This window comes from Labrus bergylta, chromosome 17, assembly GCF_963930695.1.
Source record: "Labrus bergylta chromosome 17, fLabBer1.1, whole genome shotgun sequence".
NCBI classification, from domain to species: domain Eukaryota; kingdom Metazoa; phylum Chordata; class Actinopteri; order Labriformes; family Labridae; genus Labrus; species Labrus bergylta.
In genome coordinates this window covers 22285736-22303579 of record NC_089211.1, presented here as the reverse complement: position 1 = coordinate 22303579, position 17844 = coordinate 22285736, and the positions used below count along the sequence as shown (strand labels likewise).

Here is a 17844-nt window from a genome sequence, read left to right as displayed (position 1 = left end):
TTGTTTATATCTCCTTCAAATCTTTCTGTCGCTCCCTTCTTCCCTCCCTCCATCCCTCCTTCCTTCCTCTGGAGCTGTGCTGTAGCAGCAGTCTGCCATGCTCTGCTGATTTCTAGCTGGAAGATGGGGATCGGCGGGGGAGCTCAGTCTGGCTGTGGGCAGCTGAGCCATGGACAACACACACAGGAACACACACACAGGAACACACACACACACACACACACACACACACACACACACACACACACACACACACACACACACACACACACACACACACACACACACACACACACACACACACACACACACACACACACACACACACACACACGAAGAAAAAGCAAAAATGTGTAAGTTAGCAATGAGAGGAATTTTGTGTTTTATGTTTCTGTGGACGTTTTGCAATGCTTCATCAGTTACGACTCACAGTACAGTCGTCTTTAATCTGCCTAACCCTGCATACCTGTGAGCATTGGATTTTTTTTTTATTTAACACATTTTTTTTAATGTATTATCATATACTGTATGTGATTTTTTTCCTTCTAAAAAGAAAGCCGTCTCCCTTAGTAAAGCAATGTCATGTTGTCTTAAATGTGTCACCTTGAGCTGAACAAATCGCTCTCTTTGGTGTTCTGTACATTTGATACAAGACAATTTATGAAAAGAAGCCGTTTGCACACGTCAATATCTGTAACAGGTTTTTTTTTTCAGGCAGGGAGGAAGCGTACCAAACATCTGCACACAAAGATCGAACAGACCACTGATTGGTAAGAGAAGGTTAGTGGTTAGTTGTTGGTAATGTAGACAAGAGCAAGTGTTGGAGTCTGTTTTTGTTTTAAAGACACATTATTCTGTTTGTTTCTTCTGTCCTGTGTGTGATCTGAGGATTCCTTGTGGATAGATATAAGGCTGAGAGGTTTTCTTTTTGTTTCAAAAGTCAAATTGTTCTCTTATTCTATTTTTTTTAAAGATATTTTTTGGCCATTTTTCCCTTTACTGGATAGGACAGCTGAGGAGAGACAGGGAATGTCGTGAGGAGAGAGAGTGCGGGATGACATGCAGCAAAGGGCCGAAGTCGGATTTGAACCCACGGCTGCTGCGACGAGGATTATGACCTCTGTACATGAGACGTGCGACATAACCGCTAGGCTTCCAGCGCCCCAATAGTTCTCTTATTTACTGTTTAAAAAACAAGTGTAAGGGTTCTGGCTTGTTTTTGAATCACTGATTAATTCGATGTTAGGCTACATTTTTATTATGATTTAATTATTCATTTTCTCTTTTTTTTTTAAGTGTGATCAAAGTTTTTGATTGTTTATTGTGTGCATAAAATTAGTGTTAGGGTTTGTTTAAAAAGATCCAATAGTCTTCCCTTTTAATAAACGAGACATTCATGAGTAAGAGGTGTCGGGTACATGTGTTTGTATCCAGATCAAAAAGTCTTCTCATTACTGTTGGCAAGAATCATGCTTAGGGTTTGATTTAGTTTCCTTCATCAAATCATAAGCTTAAAATAAATTAATAAAAAAATTAAGGAAATGTGAATAAGGCAGAGGGGTTGTCCCCCAAAAAGAGTCAAAAAAAGGGTAAGGGTCTTTGTTTGTTGCAAAGACACATTAGTCCTCTTTTACTTATTGCAAAGACAAATTAGGGTGTAAGGGATCGTTATGTGTTTATTAACAGATCAAAAAGTCTCATTTAGTGTAAGTTAGGGTTTGTTCTTGTTCCACAGATCAAATAGTCCTAATATATACTTTTAAAAAAAACAGTGCTAGGGTTCGGGTTTGATGTTTTGGTTTTGTGGACCAAAACAAGCGTTGGGTTAAGATTGGTTTCCATTCCAACAATACAGTAGTCCTTTTTTTATTTCCAATATTGGACAGAAACCAGTGTAAAGGTCATTAAGTGTTGTGCTACAGTGTTCCTCTTTTATTGTGGGTATCAAAAATAGGGTAAGGGTTAGGGCTTGTTGAACAGATCCAAAAGTCCTCTGATGAAGTGTGCTTTGTGTTTGTTTCAAAGATGAAACAGTCTTCATTTTTATTGTGGACAATAAAAACAAAAAAGCAAGGTAAAGCTTCGGGTTTTGTTTTCTCTCATTCAGTAGAATTCTTAATTTGAGGACACAAAAATAAGTTTGGGCTTTTGTCACAGTTCAAATCAACCTTTTATTTATTGGGGGATAAACTAAGGTTAGTGTTGGGACATGTTTCTGCTTCAAAGATACAGTGGTCTTGTGATTTGAATTTTTGATGATTATTATGTATTTATGGGGGAGGGGGGGTTATAAGGGTTTATTCTTGCCCACATGAAATAATATTATTTTGTCTTTAAGTTCCACCTATTTGTACATGCATTTCTAGAAATAGAATAATTATAATTGCAAAGATAAATTGATTTTGAAGCCTATAAGCGTGCATTGCATGTGCAGAACAGTGAAGAAAAATACTCTAAGAAGTTTTATATTGCATGCATAAATCAACGTTTAATAATACATTTATTTATATGACACAACACAAATGAATTAAAGGGAGCGATGCCATTTGTCCCTTCTTTGTAGTTTGACATCACTCTTGATGTTAGGAAGGTGGCTCACGTTGATGCTAAACTAAAATAATGAAAAGCATTAAAACTAGAGTTAAGAATAATGGTGGATAAGTAGAAACAATGATATTTGTGTTAAATGTAGGGGGGGGGGGGGGGTAAAAAGGAAAAAGGGTACTTGCAGTGTAAGCAGGAGAAATCCTTCAACCGTTACAGAAAATATCATCAGACAATCTTTCATAGAGCATGTGTGCCAAAAGAAAGATGGGCCTCTTGAGTTTTAGGAGTAGAAAACAAGAAACACAATGCAGCAAGAAATAAAAAAAACATGAGTCGAAAAAACATGCCAGGCAGGAGGGGAACATTTCCAAACCTGTCATCATGTAACAGCTTTGGTGGAATTCATTAGTGCGTATTGATCATGTAAACAGAACAACATGTTTACCAAACACTTTAATGATACTCCTGAAAAACTGAAACGCAAACAGAGACACTGACACGGATCGGTGTGTGTGTGTGTGTGTGTGTGTGTGTGTGTGTGTGTGTGTGTGTGTGTGTGTGTGTGTGTGTGTGGGATGGAGTGACACTCCACAGAGAGGAGGAGAGCGGAGAGAGGAGGCAGGAGAGGTGATGGTGTGATAATGGAGGCGGTGGAGAGAAAACACTCGGAGGGGGTGTCGAGGAAGGGGATATAGAGACGATGGTTGCACTCCCAAGTATTGGACAGAGAAGCAGGTAAAGGATGCTGCAGGTGAATGGAGGAGGGAGGACTGTGTGTGAGAGAGAGAGAGAGGAGGAGAGGAGGAGAGGAGTGGGGAGGGGGTAGGGAGGCATATTAAAAATGCAGCAGTGGGGAGCAGGCCGGGGATTCACAGTAATTAGATGACAAAACGGCGGCGGGCTGGAGATGAGAGAGAGGGGTCACACACAATGCCACTGCCGCCGGGTAATTTGTAAGTGTCAATCACCAGCCTGCCAGGGGAAAAGTGAGAGGGAGGGGGGGGGGAGAAGTGGGAGGGTGAGGAGAGGAGGGGGGTAGTGTATAGAGGAGGGGGGGGGGGGGTAAGGGGGGCAGAGATAGAGGGAGTGAGACAAAATATGAGGGTGCTAGCGGGCTGCAAAAGACAGGAGGGAAGGAGGTTTATAGAAAGAAAAAAAAAGTCAGAGGAGACGAGAAGAAATGCAAAAAAATGAATAAAAACAGTGTGATAGCAGAGGAGACAAGTGACATCTGATTTTTTTTTTTTTTTACATTCAGATGAGAAGGAACAGGAGGGGAAAGTCTTGCCACAGAAAGTTTTCCAAATCAAGCTGAAACTTTTGCAAAAAAAACTTTTTTCTTCTTTTCTTACCAACAACCTGAGCTGCACAAAATTCTACAGGAGGGTTTTGTAAATATGCCAACGTAATGTGACCCACAGAAGCAATTCCTAAAACTGTCCAGCAGGTTAACAGGCATCATATCCTGCCCGCTACAGGCGCTGACATTTTTCGCTGGTGACTTCATTTAGAGGAAAGAAACGGGCAGACGGGATCTGACTGGTGGAGACGCAGAATTGAGGCCTGAGCTCTTTGGCTTACCGTAGCGTGCAGATAACGGTTAATAATTAAACATCAGAGATCTTTCAGGTAGTCCAAATCAGAACAACTTCTTGAGTCAGTTTGAAACAGACGCTCATGGTTATGGAAAGTCTTGGATAGTGCAGTAAATAGGGGCGGCAGTGGCTCAGTCTGTAGTGACTTGGGTTGAGAATCAGAGGGTCACCAGTTCAAGTCCCAGCACAGACCAGATCCAGAAATGTGTCTGGTAGCTGGAGAGTTGCCAGTCCACCTCCTGAGCCAAACCCCAAAACTGCTCTGGAGTGCTCGCTATGGGCAGACCTCTCAATTAATGCATGTCCATAGGATCCTGTTAGTGCATGTGTGTGTATTTCAGCTTATATTTGTGGCCCCTTGTGCGATTAATTAAGGATAAAACTATTATTATTAAATGCGGAGATCAGAGATGAATATCGCAAAGTTTCTTTTTTTTTTGTTTTAAATGAAGGACTGATAGGAGTCACTATGTTCCCCTCACTAACTTTACACCGCTCCTGACTTCATTAAGAAACTGTCAAGCTTAAAATTAATTGCAAACTTCTGTAAGTTCAGGTGCGTCGACACGGACACGGTCAGATCACTGAGGCACAAAAGGAGCTGAATGAAAACAGCATTAACCTTAACAGGAGCAGCAGTGTATGTAAATATTCAGCGTGTTATAAGGGTAATCGTATGGGCTTCTGCCGGGTGCTTTGACAGACAGGTGAATGTGTCTGGAAGGAGGCTCTTTTATGCTTTTCAGCGTGTGGGTACAATGGGGGTATAGTTGTTGGCATTATTCCAGGGAGCCAGTTGTGTTTGGAGCCAACACAATGGGCGAGCATGCACGGCAGACTGTCGGGGTGCACGGTGCGACACACGCACAGGACACCTGACATCGTGCAGACACGCACAGGCATGCGTGCACGGAGACCAGGGGGGACGCAAGGGGGGCAAAGAAATGTGCATAATCTACCTTAACGTATGCAAAATACTCGAGTCAGGGCAGCGACATGACATGACATGACATGACACTACTGACTGACACATGATGGATCCCTTATGGGTATGAAGCTTTGCACAGGAACACAATCACACACACTAAGACAAGGATGTTTTAGTACAATAGTTCTTAGTGATCAAAGAATAAAAAAAGAGAACTAAAGCATTAGGAAAGCAAATGTATACATACTGTATCTCATCATTGTCGTTTCTTCCATTGATTTGAGTCGTACAAAGAAACAAATATAAAAGCAGAAGAAAGCGAGAAAACAACTCGAACTAAACAGGTTGAAAAGTTCAGTAAGTTCTGCAAATTGAAGGTGCATTAATTAAAAACACATTGTTAAAGGCAATCAAAATCTTCGCAGTGGAAAAAAAAAAGTAAAATACAAAAATTGACAAGACAGAGACTGTTACAACCTCTGCCTTAATTAAAATGAATTTGGAGCTCTGTAAACCACGCATGCACACAAAACACCTTCAGAAGCGTCTTAATTGAGGAATGATTAAAGTCGTCTTTTTTCGTACCTTGTTTATTCTTCAGTCAAAAATTAGCGGCTAATAATACACAGCAAAGTGATTGTTACCTCTCTTTCTTTTTAACCGCTTTCACACCGCTTTTTTTTTTTCTTCATGGGAGTAACAATGCGCTCCAAATTGACTTCATCAAAGTGGGTAAAAATATCCCTGAACAGTTTCTTAGGCCTGAGGTCAGAGGCATGGGACAAATGTAAGGCTCCAGTTTTTGAGACATAAATAAATGATAATGAGTATAAAAGAATAGTTAAAGTAGAAACGTGGCAATATACATTTTTAAATAATTTGCTCATGTTTTGAACTTGAAAATATCACAAAGTAGTGAACATGTCCTGAGAGTGGATGTCCATCATTAAAGGAAATCTTTCCTCTGAGGGAATCTCACATGTGCTGATTTTGGACAAAGCGGTACGTCTCATCTCTTTGCTAAAATTGTTCTATACATGTCTTTTGTCTTTTTTTTGGGGGGGGGGACTTTTATGCCGTCATTTCGAGACAGGACAGTGCATAGAGACAGGAACTGGGCAGAGAGAGAGAGCGGGGATGTCGTTGTACTTTGTGGTACAAAATGAAAACGGTGAAACATCTCTAACTTTCTTGTGGCTGTCACCATCTTTGTTTTGCCTGAGCCTAAACGAGAGGATCAACAGGTTAGCAAGCGCTACGTTATAAGCATGGTGCATCTTTGAATTGCAGAAATTGGACATTGATTAGAAAGCAAAATGAACAGAGTGTAAATAAAATGTTCTTACTGAATGAACGCCTCGTCGGCGAACTGAATCAAAGAATTTCAAAAAACATCAAGCGAGGGAAGAAAATCAAACAGGTGAGATTAACAGTCAGTGAAACAGCTGTGTCACACCTTGCGTAGTTTTATTAGCGAGTGCAGACTGTTGACACAGCTTAGAGGCACCTTCCTGCAGTAATACTGAGCTACAGTGAGCAACGCAAAACAATTAATCCAAGACACAACTCGTAGGCAGCTGTGCGCAAAGTCTCGCCTTATGTGTATCAGTGTTTATATATGTGTGTGTGTGTGTAACCTGACAGGCTGCCACACAATAGGGGGTCCAAGTGAGTGTGAACTCTATTCGCTCCCACAGCTGCTATTAACAGACGGAATGAACAGCTTCTCACTAATAAAGTGAATAAATAAATAACGCTTAAGAGGCCAAGTTTACCTCCTCACTGTGTCTGTCGATAAAGCTACTTAACAACAACAAAAAGCACGAGGAGTTTTTTGCTTTCTAAATCTCTGTATACATGTTGGATTAACTCTCGTAAGTACGTATGGATTTAATGTATTTACCTGAGTGAGGACAGTTAGCTCTGATGATCTGATGTGTGCTGGATTCCTGGTCAGATTCATCTCAAAGCAGCCAATAGTTACGCTGCAGTAATTCACTTTGTATTCATGTGGTTTGTTTTGTAGTTTTGAGTCTCGCGTTTTCAAATCTGTAGCGTTGACTCAGCTGTTTTCACAGATGCACTCCTGAAAATGTTTGGAGAATTTCAGGACTGCCCAAATTAATTTGCTGTTCACACATGCACCTCACAGCGGTTGACTGTCCTGTTGTGATGGAAGGGGGGTGTGAGGGTCTCCTGAGGCCAGACAAGAAGTAAAAAGAACGACAAGGAATTGCCGGACGAAGTAACAGAGTCCACTATACAACGTTAAAATGAGAATATTTGCATTGATATTAATGCTATGTGTAGTTAGAAATAATCACAATAGCAACAAAAGAGAAAAGAAGAACATACTGGTGAACAGCGTACGTAATGCAGCTGAGAATAAAAGTCACCGCCTCCTTCAGCTCGCTCGACGGGAATTCTCCTGATAATATCTTGCTGCGTTTTCACATCAGCTCACTCAGACTTTCTGTGGAAAAAATACTTTTAAATTGATCGGAGAAACTCCACATAAAGTCTGAGTAAAAAAACATGTGGCTGCTTGCGTTCACACATGCCGCTCGCCCCGAAAAACTTCAGGAGTTTTGTGCCAGTGTGAAAGCACCATAAGGATGGGAAACAACCACGATATAGATAAGGTCTTTCTGCAAAAACACCCAGAGACTACAGGGCTGCAGCAGATCCAAAAGAGAAGCTTCAAGTGGCAACTGTAAAGTTTCATTTTTAAAAAAACAAAGAGCACAATCCTGGCAGTCAATACCTGATCACCTGAAGCTTAATGCAAACTTCACCACTTTTCAGAGAGCCACCAAATCCTGGTTAGTTCAGAACAGACTTGTTTGTAGCGATGTCACAGCTTAATGTGCGTCTTATTGTTTCTCACTGTACCCAGTTTACCCTTTTTTTTTTAAATCCTTTTTAACTGTTTTGATCTTTAATCTACACAAAAGCACTTCTCAAGCCGAGTGTTGCAAATTAGTATCCGCTATAAACACTATGATACTGTTTTCAGTTTGTCTGTGTATATCATATCTGTCCCTATCAAATAAAACGTTAATTAATAAAACAATTTAAATTATACAATCTGTAATTTTATTGATTGATAGTTCAAAAAATTATTATTTTCAATACTATATGCTACTTAAGATTGAAAAAATACTGCACTATTTTCAATCAGATTTTAAAACCGCTATGAGAGAAAGAGAGAGCACACTGTCTAAATGACACATTCCAATACATTTGCAGCGTTTTGGTACTGAAATATTTGCAATTTAGACACATTGTGAAGGACTTTCTCTGCATTGTTGGTCGTTAAAAACAAGAAGTTAGCCAACATTGAGCACCTAAGACTTCTATTTTTGTTGCCATGTTAACAGAAGAGGAATCAATACAGTTTGATTTTCTTTTACTTGAATTGAATCAAAGTTTAAAAATCTAGTATTGTGACTTAAAATATGAACCTGAAGAAAAAAGAAGTGATACATATAACTGTCTCTCATTACAAATCATTCATTTTGAAAATATGCATACAGATTTTTTTCCTGTACTCAGGATGATGAACAGAAAATGCTGCAAAAGCTTCAAACAAACCTTTTTCTTTAGCAAGAGTAATTTCCTATTTGAATATTTATTTATTTTCTGTGGCGTATCCAGAGTAACTGAGACATTGTTTCTGCAAACAATAGCTTCTTGTGAATTTAAAAAAACACTTTGGCTAACGCTTTGATGAACAAAAACAGACTTCTATTGAAGCAGGAGCCGAAACCTCAGCGATGGGTTTTTATTTATGTTGTACATCGAGCAGCAAATATGAAGGAATAGTCTTTTTGGGGGAGGAGGTTAACTGACCCTGAAGGATCTTAGCTGCATTACTGTTTGTGGAATAAATAACACATAAGAAAATAAATGGTGTTAAAGATGCTGATCAAGCTACAAGAGGAAGAAGGATGGAGAGGAAGGAGGAGTGTTTAGCTGCTGGTTGAAAGACTACAGAGCAGAGCGGAGCAGAGAGAGAGTGAATGGAGATAGAGACAGAGGATGGAGGGGAGGTGGGAGGAGTAGGGAGGAGGAGGGGGGTGCAACAAGATGGAGAGAGACTGCCTGCACATACTGTCAAGGCAGTTAATATAAGGTGTGGAGATAAGGCCCCACAGACAAACATTGACCAAATCAGGCATTTCAGCAGCGCAGCCCCAACTGTCAGTCAGCCTGAGAGACAGACCAACAATCAGCACTCTACCTCTGATAAGGGCTCTACTGAGCGCGTGCAGGAAATAGCCAATCTGCAGCCAGCCCTGGCAAGAGGAGGGTGATGGCAGGGGGGGGGGGGGGGGAGGAGGGAGGAGGGGAGGGTGTGATGATGGAGAGGGAGCGAGGTGAGAGGAAGGAGGACAACAAGTGAGGGGAAAGTGGCCTATAAATTTAGAGAGAAATGTGTGGAAGAGTTCAGAGGAGAGGATAATACCTGAGGGGAACGAAAAGAAAGAAAACAGGATGATATCCCTCCACCCGAGTGCTCTCACAGACAGACATACAGTGATGAGGGGTTTTTTTTTTTTTGGTTTTTTTTAAAGAGAGGTGTGATATCGGCACCTAAAATAGTGTCTCTCCCCAGGTTTTTGTCACCTGGGAACAGCTTGCAGGGAGAGAGTGTGAGAACTTGGTTTAGACCAACACCTTGCATTAATGATTTGCCAACAGCTTTGACTAGCTCATTATTCAACGCGCCTCGCACACAATAGCATCATTCCATCGTCTCTATTGATTAATGGTGCGTGGAGTGTGTACATGCGCGCACACATCCACATGAGTGAAGGATAACACCGCCTTTTTTTTTTTTCCTTTTAAATGGAGGAGTCTACACTTGCTATGAAATTCCCTCATAACAAAATAAACACATCCAAAAAAAAAACCCTGCAGGAGTGGATGCCTATGGAACGACCGAGGGCCCGTATACTCAAAAGCTTGGACCCACAGTGGCCCCTAAAGGTCGCAGGAGGAACTGCAGTCTGGGCTGCTGCAAGTTTGCAAGGAATAAATTCCCAGCTGTTTAGCTTTGTCAAACACGTTTAAGGTTCCCTCCAAGCAAAACAGCAGCGAGCACCAACAGCTGGCAAGTGTTTATTTTGGGAAGTGGTGTCGGAGAGGGGGGGTGTCTTAGCTTTCCTTTCCTTTCCTTTCCTTTCCTTTCCGCCATTAGCCGAGACCACTGATAACAGTAGGAATCGAGCTAATCACAGAGGGTTTGTATTCCCATTTGTGTTTGCATGCACCGCAGGGGGGGAGGGAGGGAAGATGCAGGAAAACAAGGCGAGGGTGTCGTACAGAGAGAACCCAGCGAAAGGGTTAAGTTCCCTCCCCTGGTTGCATGCTGCTTTCCCTTGCTCTGTCAAGCCCCATTAAACCTGCTACACCACAGCAATAAGGTGCCATCAATTACAGGCACGCTGCCATCAATGCAGAGCGCGGAGGAGAGAGGCGAGGAGAGGCAGGCGCACATAAACAGGACAAACGGCCACATAAAAGACCTGCAGCTACATAAAGCCCTGCGGCCTGCCTCACAGACACACGGCTCTGTCTGTCTGTCTGTCTGTCTGTCTCTCTCTGCAGGTTCATGGTCTGTGTGTTTATGAATGAGAGCATGCTTTGTTTCAAATATGCATTCGTTTCAGACTCACTTTCATTCATGATAGTATGCAGATTTACAAAAAAAGGCAAAAAAAAAAAAATTGGGCCTCCTTGGTGGATTTCCTGTGTGTCTCTACTGCCCCCTTGTGGTACATGGAGAGAAATGCAGAACAAACAAAGCACGAGCTTCAATATTCAAACTTTTTAACAGCCACATTCCCTCTCTTTTCTAAAATTCCCCCGACCCCCCTCGCTAAAAAAAAAAAAAAAAAAAAATCAGCATGACAGCATATTTAATCAAAGAGTTAGAAGCCTAAAGAAATCTGTTTTTTTTGTCACATTCTTCAAGGTTCTTCCCTGTATTGTAAGCATTCAACAGGAGAAAGACGGTACAGCCGAACTCTTCCAAGCGCCACACAAAAGAGGACACAAAGACAACCACTGAACAGAGACCCACGAAGGTGACTTCTTTGCCACCAGCCAAGAAGAGAAAAGGAGCGCCTCTTTCTTCGCCTTTCGCTGTTGTGTTAAAAAATGCCAGAAAGATAAAACCTTTCGTCGTAAAAAAAGAAAAAGAAAAAGAAATGACAACAAATACAAAAACCCCTGACATTTTGTGACTGCACTTATTAAGCACTCCCTGAGTTTCATGCACCTAAGTGTGTTGTCGTTATTGTGTCTCCCTCTGAATGTTCGGCCTTCACTCACACACACGTCTTGTTCGCACATTCAGTTGCTGAAGAAGAGGAGGCTGTGCTCACCTGAAGTCTGAACATTTCAGAAGTGGAGCAGCAGAAACTTGTGATCATGTGTCCTCCTTTTTTCAAGCAAATATGCAAAATTCAAGCTTCTGGTAGAGCGTCCATATCGGTCCCTTTGTTGATGTTGTCCTGAACATGTTGAAGTTGTGTTTTCTCTTCCTACTACAGTCATATCACTTACTGTGAATCACCGATGTGGAAAATGTAAAAAAAGGCGTTTTTTTTTTGTGACTCACATTGTCAGTCACCTACCCAGCCACAGACTTTACAAGCATTCAAATAGAACTTTCTAGATTAACAATAATGTCGCTGATGGTCTTTGTTTGCTTTTTTTGGTCATGAAGAAGCATCAATATTCATTTCAATCTGTTTCAAAACTGTAAAAAATCTCATCACAGGAGCTTTAAACAAGTGTGATGAGCTACCTTACATTACCAGAATCTATAGCTAATAGACCAGAAACTAAGAGTTTGCCCTCAATACCCTCGTGGCTGTGGCTCCGTTGGTAGACCAGAAGGTTGAGGGTTCGATCCCCAGCTCCTGCAGCAACATGTCCCAAAGACACTTAACCCCAAGTGGCTCCTGCTGCTTCGTCTGAGGTGTATGAATGTATATGAATGGGATTAGTTAATTCTCATGGTTTACTTTACATAGCAGCCTTTGCCATTAAGTGTGTGAATGTGTAGGTGTGACCTGCGGTGTGAAGGCCCTGACACACCAAGGAGATCGTGAGCGATCGTCTCCCTAGTTTTTTCGGCCAATTTCGATTAGTGTGGTTTCTCCTTATTTGTCGCCTCAGTCTCTTCTTTTTTTTTTTCCACTAAAAGACCGAGGGCTGACAACACCATTTTCAACTTTTTGATCAGACATAATTCTCGATTAGAAGTACCGATAATACAAGTGGTGCGTGACAGTGGTGTGAAAATAGTCTTCTCGTATCATAACAACAAGCTACTCCTATATAAGCATTTTTGTGGAAAAAAGTAATAAATAGATTAATTAAATGATTAATAGAATTAGAATCTTTAAGAATATAATGTGTCACAAAGAAAGTGGTATCAGCTGAGGTAAGGCACTGGGTTTGGTTTTAAGATTGTTGAAGCAAAGAAAGCAATCAAATGTGATCGTTCCATAGTTGTTGGATTTATTAGATTGTTTTTTATATTTAAAAAAATGCACATTAAACACAGACGTATTCACGTTTCAGTTAAAAAAGCTAAATTTTCTGTTTGTTACATGAAGGAAAACTGAAAGTGAGAATAGGAAGTTTGCATTTGAATTTAAAAAGGATTGGTTTACTTAAATACAGACAGAAATGTTTATATTTTGATGCTTTACATGTGTGGACTTTATCCAACAATGCATGCAGCTTTTGTTTTTTATCCTCCTAAGTTTGTTTTTTATCCTCGTCGTCATAGTTACAGGCTTCACCTTGTCATTTGAACTTGATGATTATTATTATTAAGGGTGCTGGTTTACGGTTTAAAAAAAAACTTTAGGTAGAAATTGATTCACTGTTTCTGGGAAGATTACATTTAAAAAAAAAAAAAAAAAATTGTTTTAATGCTGTGAAGATCAGTAAAAATATGTCATTAACCAACACATTTCAAATCAAACTTCCAGTAGTGGAGAAAGACGTTTTTGTGTGTTTCTGTATTTTAAGTAAAACAACCCCTTTAAAAAAAGCAACACAATAAAACATCCAGATAATTTAGACGTAAAGAAAACTATTTACAAGTGGTGTCTTAGTGACAGGACACTTATGTGGAGTTTATCTGAGAGGAGGAACTACTGCTACCGGAGCTCTTAGTCTTCTGCCCTCTTGTGGCGCTGGGCTGCCGCTGCACTCGCTGGCTGGAGGCCTCCCTGCTCTTCTCGCTGTGACTCGCTCCGGCTTTACTGCGAACTGCAGACACAAAGTAAACAAAACAGAGGGCGTCAAGTTAAAGGTGCATTACGATCGTGGCTTTACATATTTAAAAAAATAAAAATAAATGGCACTTGAGTGGAGATGGAAAGGAGAGATGGAAATGATAAGACATGACTAAAAAAAGAAGAGGAGATGGTTTCACTTTCTCACCCTTTTTTTTTAATTCAAATTCACAGCAATTCAAGGGAAAGTTTTAAATAAAAAATGTCTTTTGGGATATTTTTTCCTGAACCCTGTTAACCCCTGAAGCATCCTGCTCCTTCTCATTAAACCAAAACTTTAGGATAACTCCAGAACTCCCAGATGAATCAAATATGCAGTGAAAATGTCCACACCCATCTTTCCAATCTACACACACATGCATGCACACAAACACATGCATATAAACACACACACATAGTTTCAACCGGGCAACCGCTGTGAAATGAGGAATGCACAGCATGTAGTCTGACAAAACCCCCGGTCCTTATAGCACGCAGACAAAACACTTATTATATGAGGAACGCAGGCAGACAGACGGATGGATTTTGTGGGACACGGTGCAGCAGAGGGGACCTTGAGCGTGAGCAGGGCTAGCGTCTTGGGGGCCGTAGACCACAATCTTAGTGTTGACCCTTGTGGCTCTGGGGCCAGACGCTGCGGGAGGAGCTGCGGAGAGCTTAGGGCTCTTTCCAGAGACCAAAGAGTCCTCTTCTTCAGGAAAAGAAGCGTAGAAAAAAAAATAACATTTCAGGAGGATAGAGGAGAAATCAGAGAGTGCTGCGACATGCACACAGTGACGATCAGCTTTACATCCTGGTTCTTCAGTTCACCTCTGTTCAGGAGAAAGACCAAAGTGTGAGGTGAAGTGAGGAGGGGAGAGTAGTTTGTGAGGGGGATTAGTCGGTGCTGAGTTCGAGACTACAGTCTGCAGTGCTTAAGATGAGGAATGTGATTTTTTTTTTTTTTTTTTGACATGCTTGAAAAGAGAAGGGAGAAGCAAAAGGCACAAGGAGAACAATAAGAGCGAGTTGAAAAGGGAAAAATCTGTCGAATTTTTTCCTAAGATTTGAGGCCCTTTCTTCACTTTGTTCAGAAAAGCTGGGTGAAAGACCTTGAGCTCTTTAACACTGTGTTGGAAAAAGATCCACACACACAAAATGCTGTTCAGCCTCGTCGAACACAAAACCTTTAACATCCAAAGCTTTAAATTATTTTCCAAGACTCAAGGTATTTCAGCTTTCTTTTCACAACTTTCTAGACACAACCTGCAGGAGGTTTCTCTTCGGAGTATTTGCAGCTGCACATAAAGACGTGAGGGCGTGAATAACCTTCAAGTGTTCTCCAAGTGAGGCAAGTTTTTTTTTTTTTTTTGAAGGTTACATGTCACTTTCCCAACGAGCAGACATGAAGCCCAAATGAAGCGCAAATAACTGAATCATCATTAGGTCCTCTGTTAAAAAGCCCAGCAGAGATAAACATGTTACAAGCTTGGTCCAAAATACAATTTTACCAAGATTTAAAAGAACTTCATTAAGGGGGCGCAGGATGGCCTGGCGGTTGGGTTGCGCCCCATTTTTGTGTTTTTTATATTTTTTAATTCTATTTTATATCAATCAATCACATTTATTTATAAAGCACATTTTAAAAACAACAGCTGACCAAAGTGCTGTACATGAAACAAGAGAGCAATACAGATTAAAAAACAAAAATTAAGAATAACAAGGCAAAAACTCACATAAATGTTTGCCTACACACAGAATACGAACAATATAATTGGACAATAATATGATAAGACATTTGAAAGAGGTATAAGCAACCTAACCAGGACTCAAAGGCCAGCGTGTAGAGGTGTGTTTTGAGGCGGGACTTGAAAGATTCCACAGAGGGGGGCAGACCTCACAGAGGGAGGAAGGCTGTTCCAGAAGCGAAGGGGCCTTGAGAGTGAGGTCCAGCTAGGAGGCCCATGTTACAGGATCTGATATTGTAACAGCTTCTTATACTGTTTTATTTTAAGTTGTTGCTAGTTCTGATTTATTTCCTTGTTAATTGTTTAGCACCAATACACCAAGTCAAATTCCTTATATGTGGAAATGTACTTGGCAATAAACCCAGATTCTGATTCTGATTCTGATTCTGATGTGGGGATTAGGAAGGCAACAGGCCTCTGGGCGGAAATCCAGGATTTGGGTCCTACCTGTGGCTCCTTTCCTGATTTCCTGACTCTATCCACTGTCCTATCAAATAAAGGCAAAAAGCCCCAAAATAAATCTTTTATGAAACAACATGAAACTGATGTTTTCTTATTTCTTATTTTGGTTTAAGACTCCCACAATGCAGAGTTAGGAGGCCCCTGGAAAACCTGACATGAAATATTAAAAAATGCACCTGTTGTACAAAATGTAATGCATCATAAAGCATCGATTAAAACCTGAGTGAAAATAAACATTCACAACTATTAGAAAAAAAAACCTCTTTCAAAAGCAGCTCAGGTCATTTCTCAGGACTGTGTGGGCGGGGCATCTCACATTCAGTATGTCAATCAAAGTTCTCATGTGCACCACTTCAACACGTAACGCTGATCAGGGGGAAAAAAGAGTTTGTTAGACCATAATGCATCTTTTTCTTCTTATGAGAGTCGTCTTAATAATAATGATGATATTTAGTACAACAACAAACTGAGCGTTAAAGTCTGAGGTGATTTAAAAATCTCAGACAGATGAAACCCGGCTCCCTTTTGTTTTGTGTCCAGGACCCCTGGACTGTACCTGTCAGGGAAACCTTTACCAGCATCAATAATTAAACAGACTTAAATCTAAGTCATCCCGACGTGAACTCGACTGTTAACTTGGGTTTGTCGTTGCTCGTGACCTCGCTGACAGACACTGACCTCTGGCCTCCGCTGGTGCTGCGGTGATGCCGGTCGTGTGGGAGGCCGCTGAAGGCTCCGCTCCGCCGCAGCTCTCAGCGACCCTCTGACCTGCACACATCGCCTTCAGAGTCTGGAAGACCGCTTGAGGAGCCACGTTCATCTTCAACAGATCCACTATGATCCTGGGACGCAAGGAATCAAAATGCAGGAGTGTTGAATGAGGCTCTTTGTCTGTTTGTTGGCTGCAGAGTGATTGATGATTATGTTACACTCACTTGAAGACCTCTTGGTCCACAGTGATACCTGCAGCCTGAGTCAGCTCAAACAGCTCCATCTCTTCAGCACTGAGGACCTTCTTCTTCTTGATGGCATATTTCTGCACATTACTGGTGACCAGCAGGGCAGGGGAGTCCGGGGCGGAGGGCAGAGACTGTGAAGGCTGTTGAGACATCTCCAGCTGAAATCTAGACACGGATGTGAATGAGAAGGAACATTACATGATACACAGAACAGCTGCATTATTTTTGGGTTTTTTTGACGCTGCAAGCAACCGTAGTGCAGTTCACATGTGGAACAATTAACCTTTATGGACATTTTCCACCAAATATTAACAAACATATAAATAACAGACCTGAAATGCGTTGACAAATTCAACTGATGGTTTAATAAAACAAAATACACACCGTGAAAATAGGGCCAGGTGCGCGTTACAAAGCGTCGTTAAACACAACAGTTCCTCCTGCTTCAACACAAACGAGGCGCGCCAAAGTTACGTCATAACCAAGGGACACACAGTTCACTGCACTGGGAGTTGTAGTCCGATAGTCACACGATTTAGGTACTTGAACAAATCTGGCTTTTAACAAACTTTTTGCTTTTGTTTATTAACACCGAGTGAATTAAACTACACAAAGCGATATTTTAACAATGCTTCTTTTGGCTAACCATCAGTATAAAAAAAAATATCAGACAGTATTTAAAGATAATAATAATAATAATAATAATAATAATAATAATAATAATATAATAACAATAATAATAATAATAATAATAATAACAATAATAATGATAATAACAATAATAATAATAATAATAATATATAATAATATAATATAATAATAATAATAATATTATTATTATTATTATTATTATTATTATTATTATTAATAATAATAATAATAATAATAATAATAAAAGATGTATTACAAATCATATATGAAAAGGAGAGCAAAACCTGAACTCGGATCTTTAAAAGCTGGTATGACATTTGCTTGAAATACTATTGTTGTGTAGTCTGCTTTCTATTTACAATCTCTGGTAGACTAGCCTACAATACAGAACATGTTTGATTGAATCTCAAATTATTTTTTTATTTTAAATCTTACAAGAGTGGTGGAATAAAAATAGAAAGTGGCATAAACGGACAAGATTCATCTGAGGCGAAGGACTTACAGAAACAACATAAATCACAAATGTGGATACATAAGTGTCCTAAGCACTTGATATTAAATGTAATATTTTTCTAAAATAATAGAGCCAGTTAATGATAACTGTAAAATTGCATGCAAATTATTTCTTTAATATGCTGTAAGTCATTAGCC

The 17844-nt window shown here is 40.4% G+C and overlaps 1 protein-coding gene across 2 annotated transcripts; it reads right to left on the bottom strand.

Annotated features, from left to right (window-relative positions):
* Nucleotides 1-12583: 12583 nt before the first annotated feature.
* mzt2b (mitotic spindle organizing protein 2B) lies at nt 12584-17036 on the bottom strand. Of its 2 annotated transcripts, XM_020648674.3 has the most exons (5): nt 16927-17036; nt 16519-16707; nt 16262-16425; nt 13948-14085; nt 12584-13368 (listed from the first exon to the last, which is right to left on the bottom strand). In XM_020648674.3, exons 2-5 carry the CDS (start codon nt 16692-16694, stop codon nt 13223-13225), a joined length of 624 nt encoding a protein of 207 aa, XP_020504330.1. In that variant the 5' UTR covers nt 16695-16707; nt 16927-17036; the 3' UTR covers nt 12584-13222. The 2 variants fall into 2 exon arrangements, with proteins under 2 accessions (XP_020504330.1, XP_020504331.1); XM_020648675.3 differs by lacking the exon at nt 13948-14085.
* Between the last annotated feature and the right edge of the window lie 808 nt (nt 17037-17844).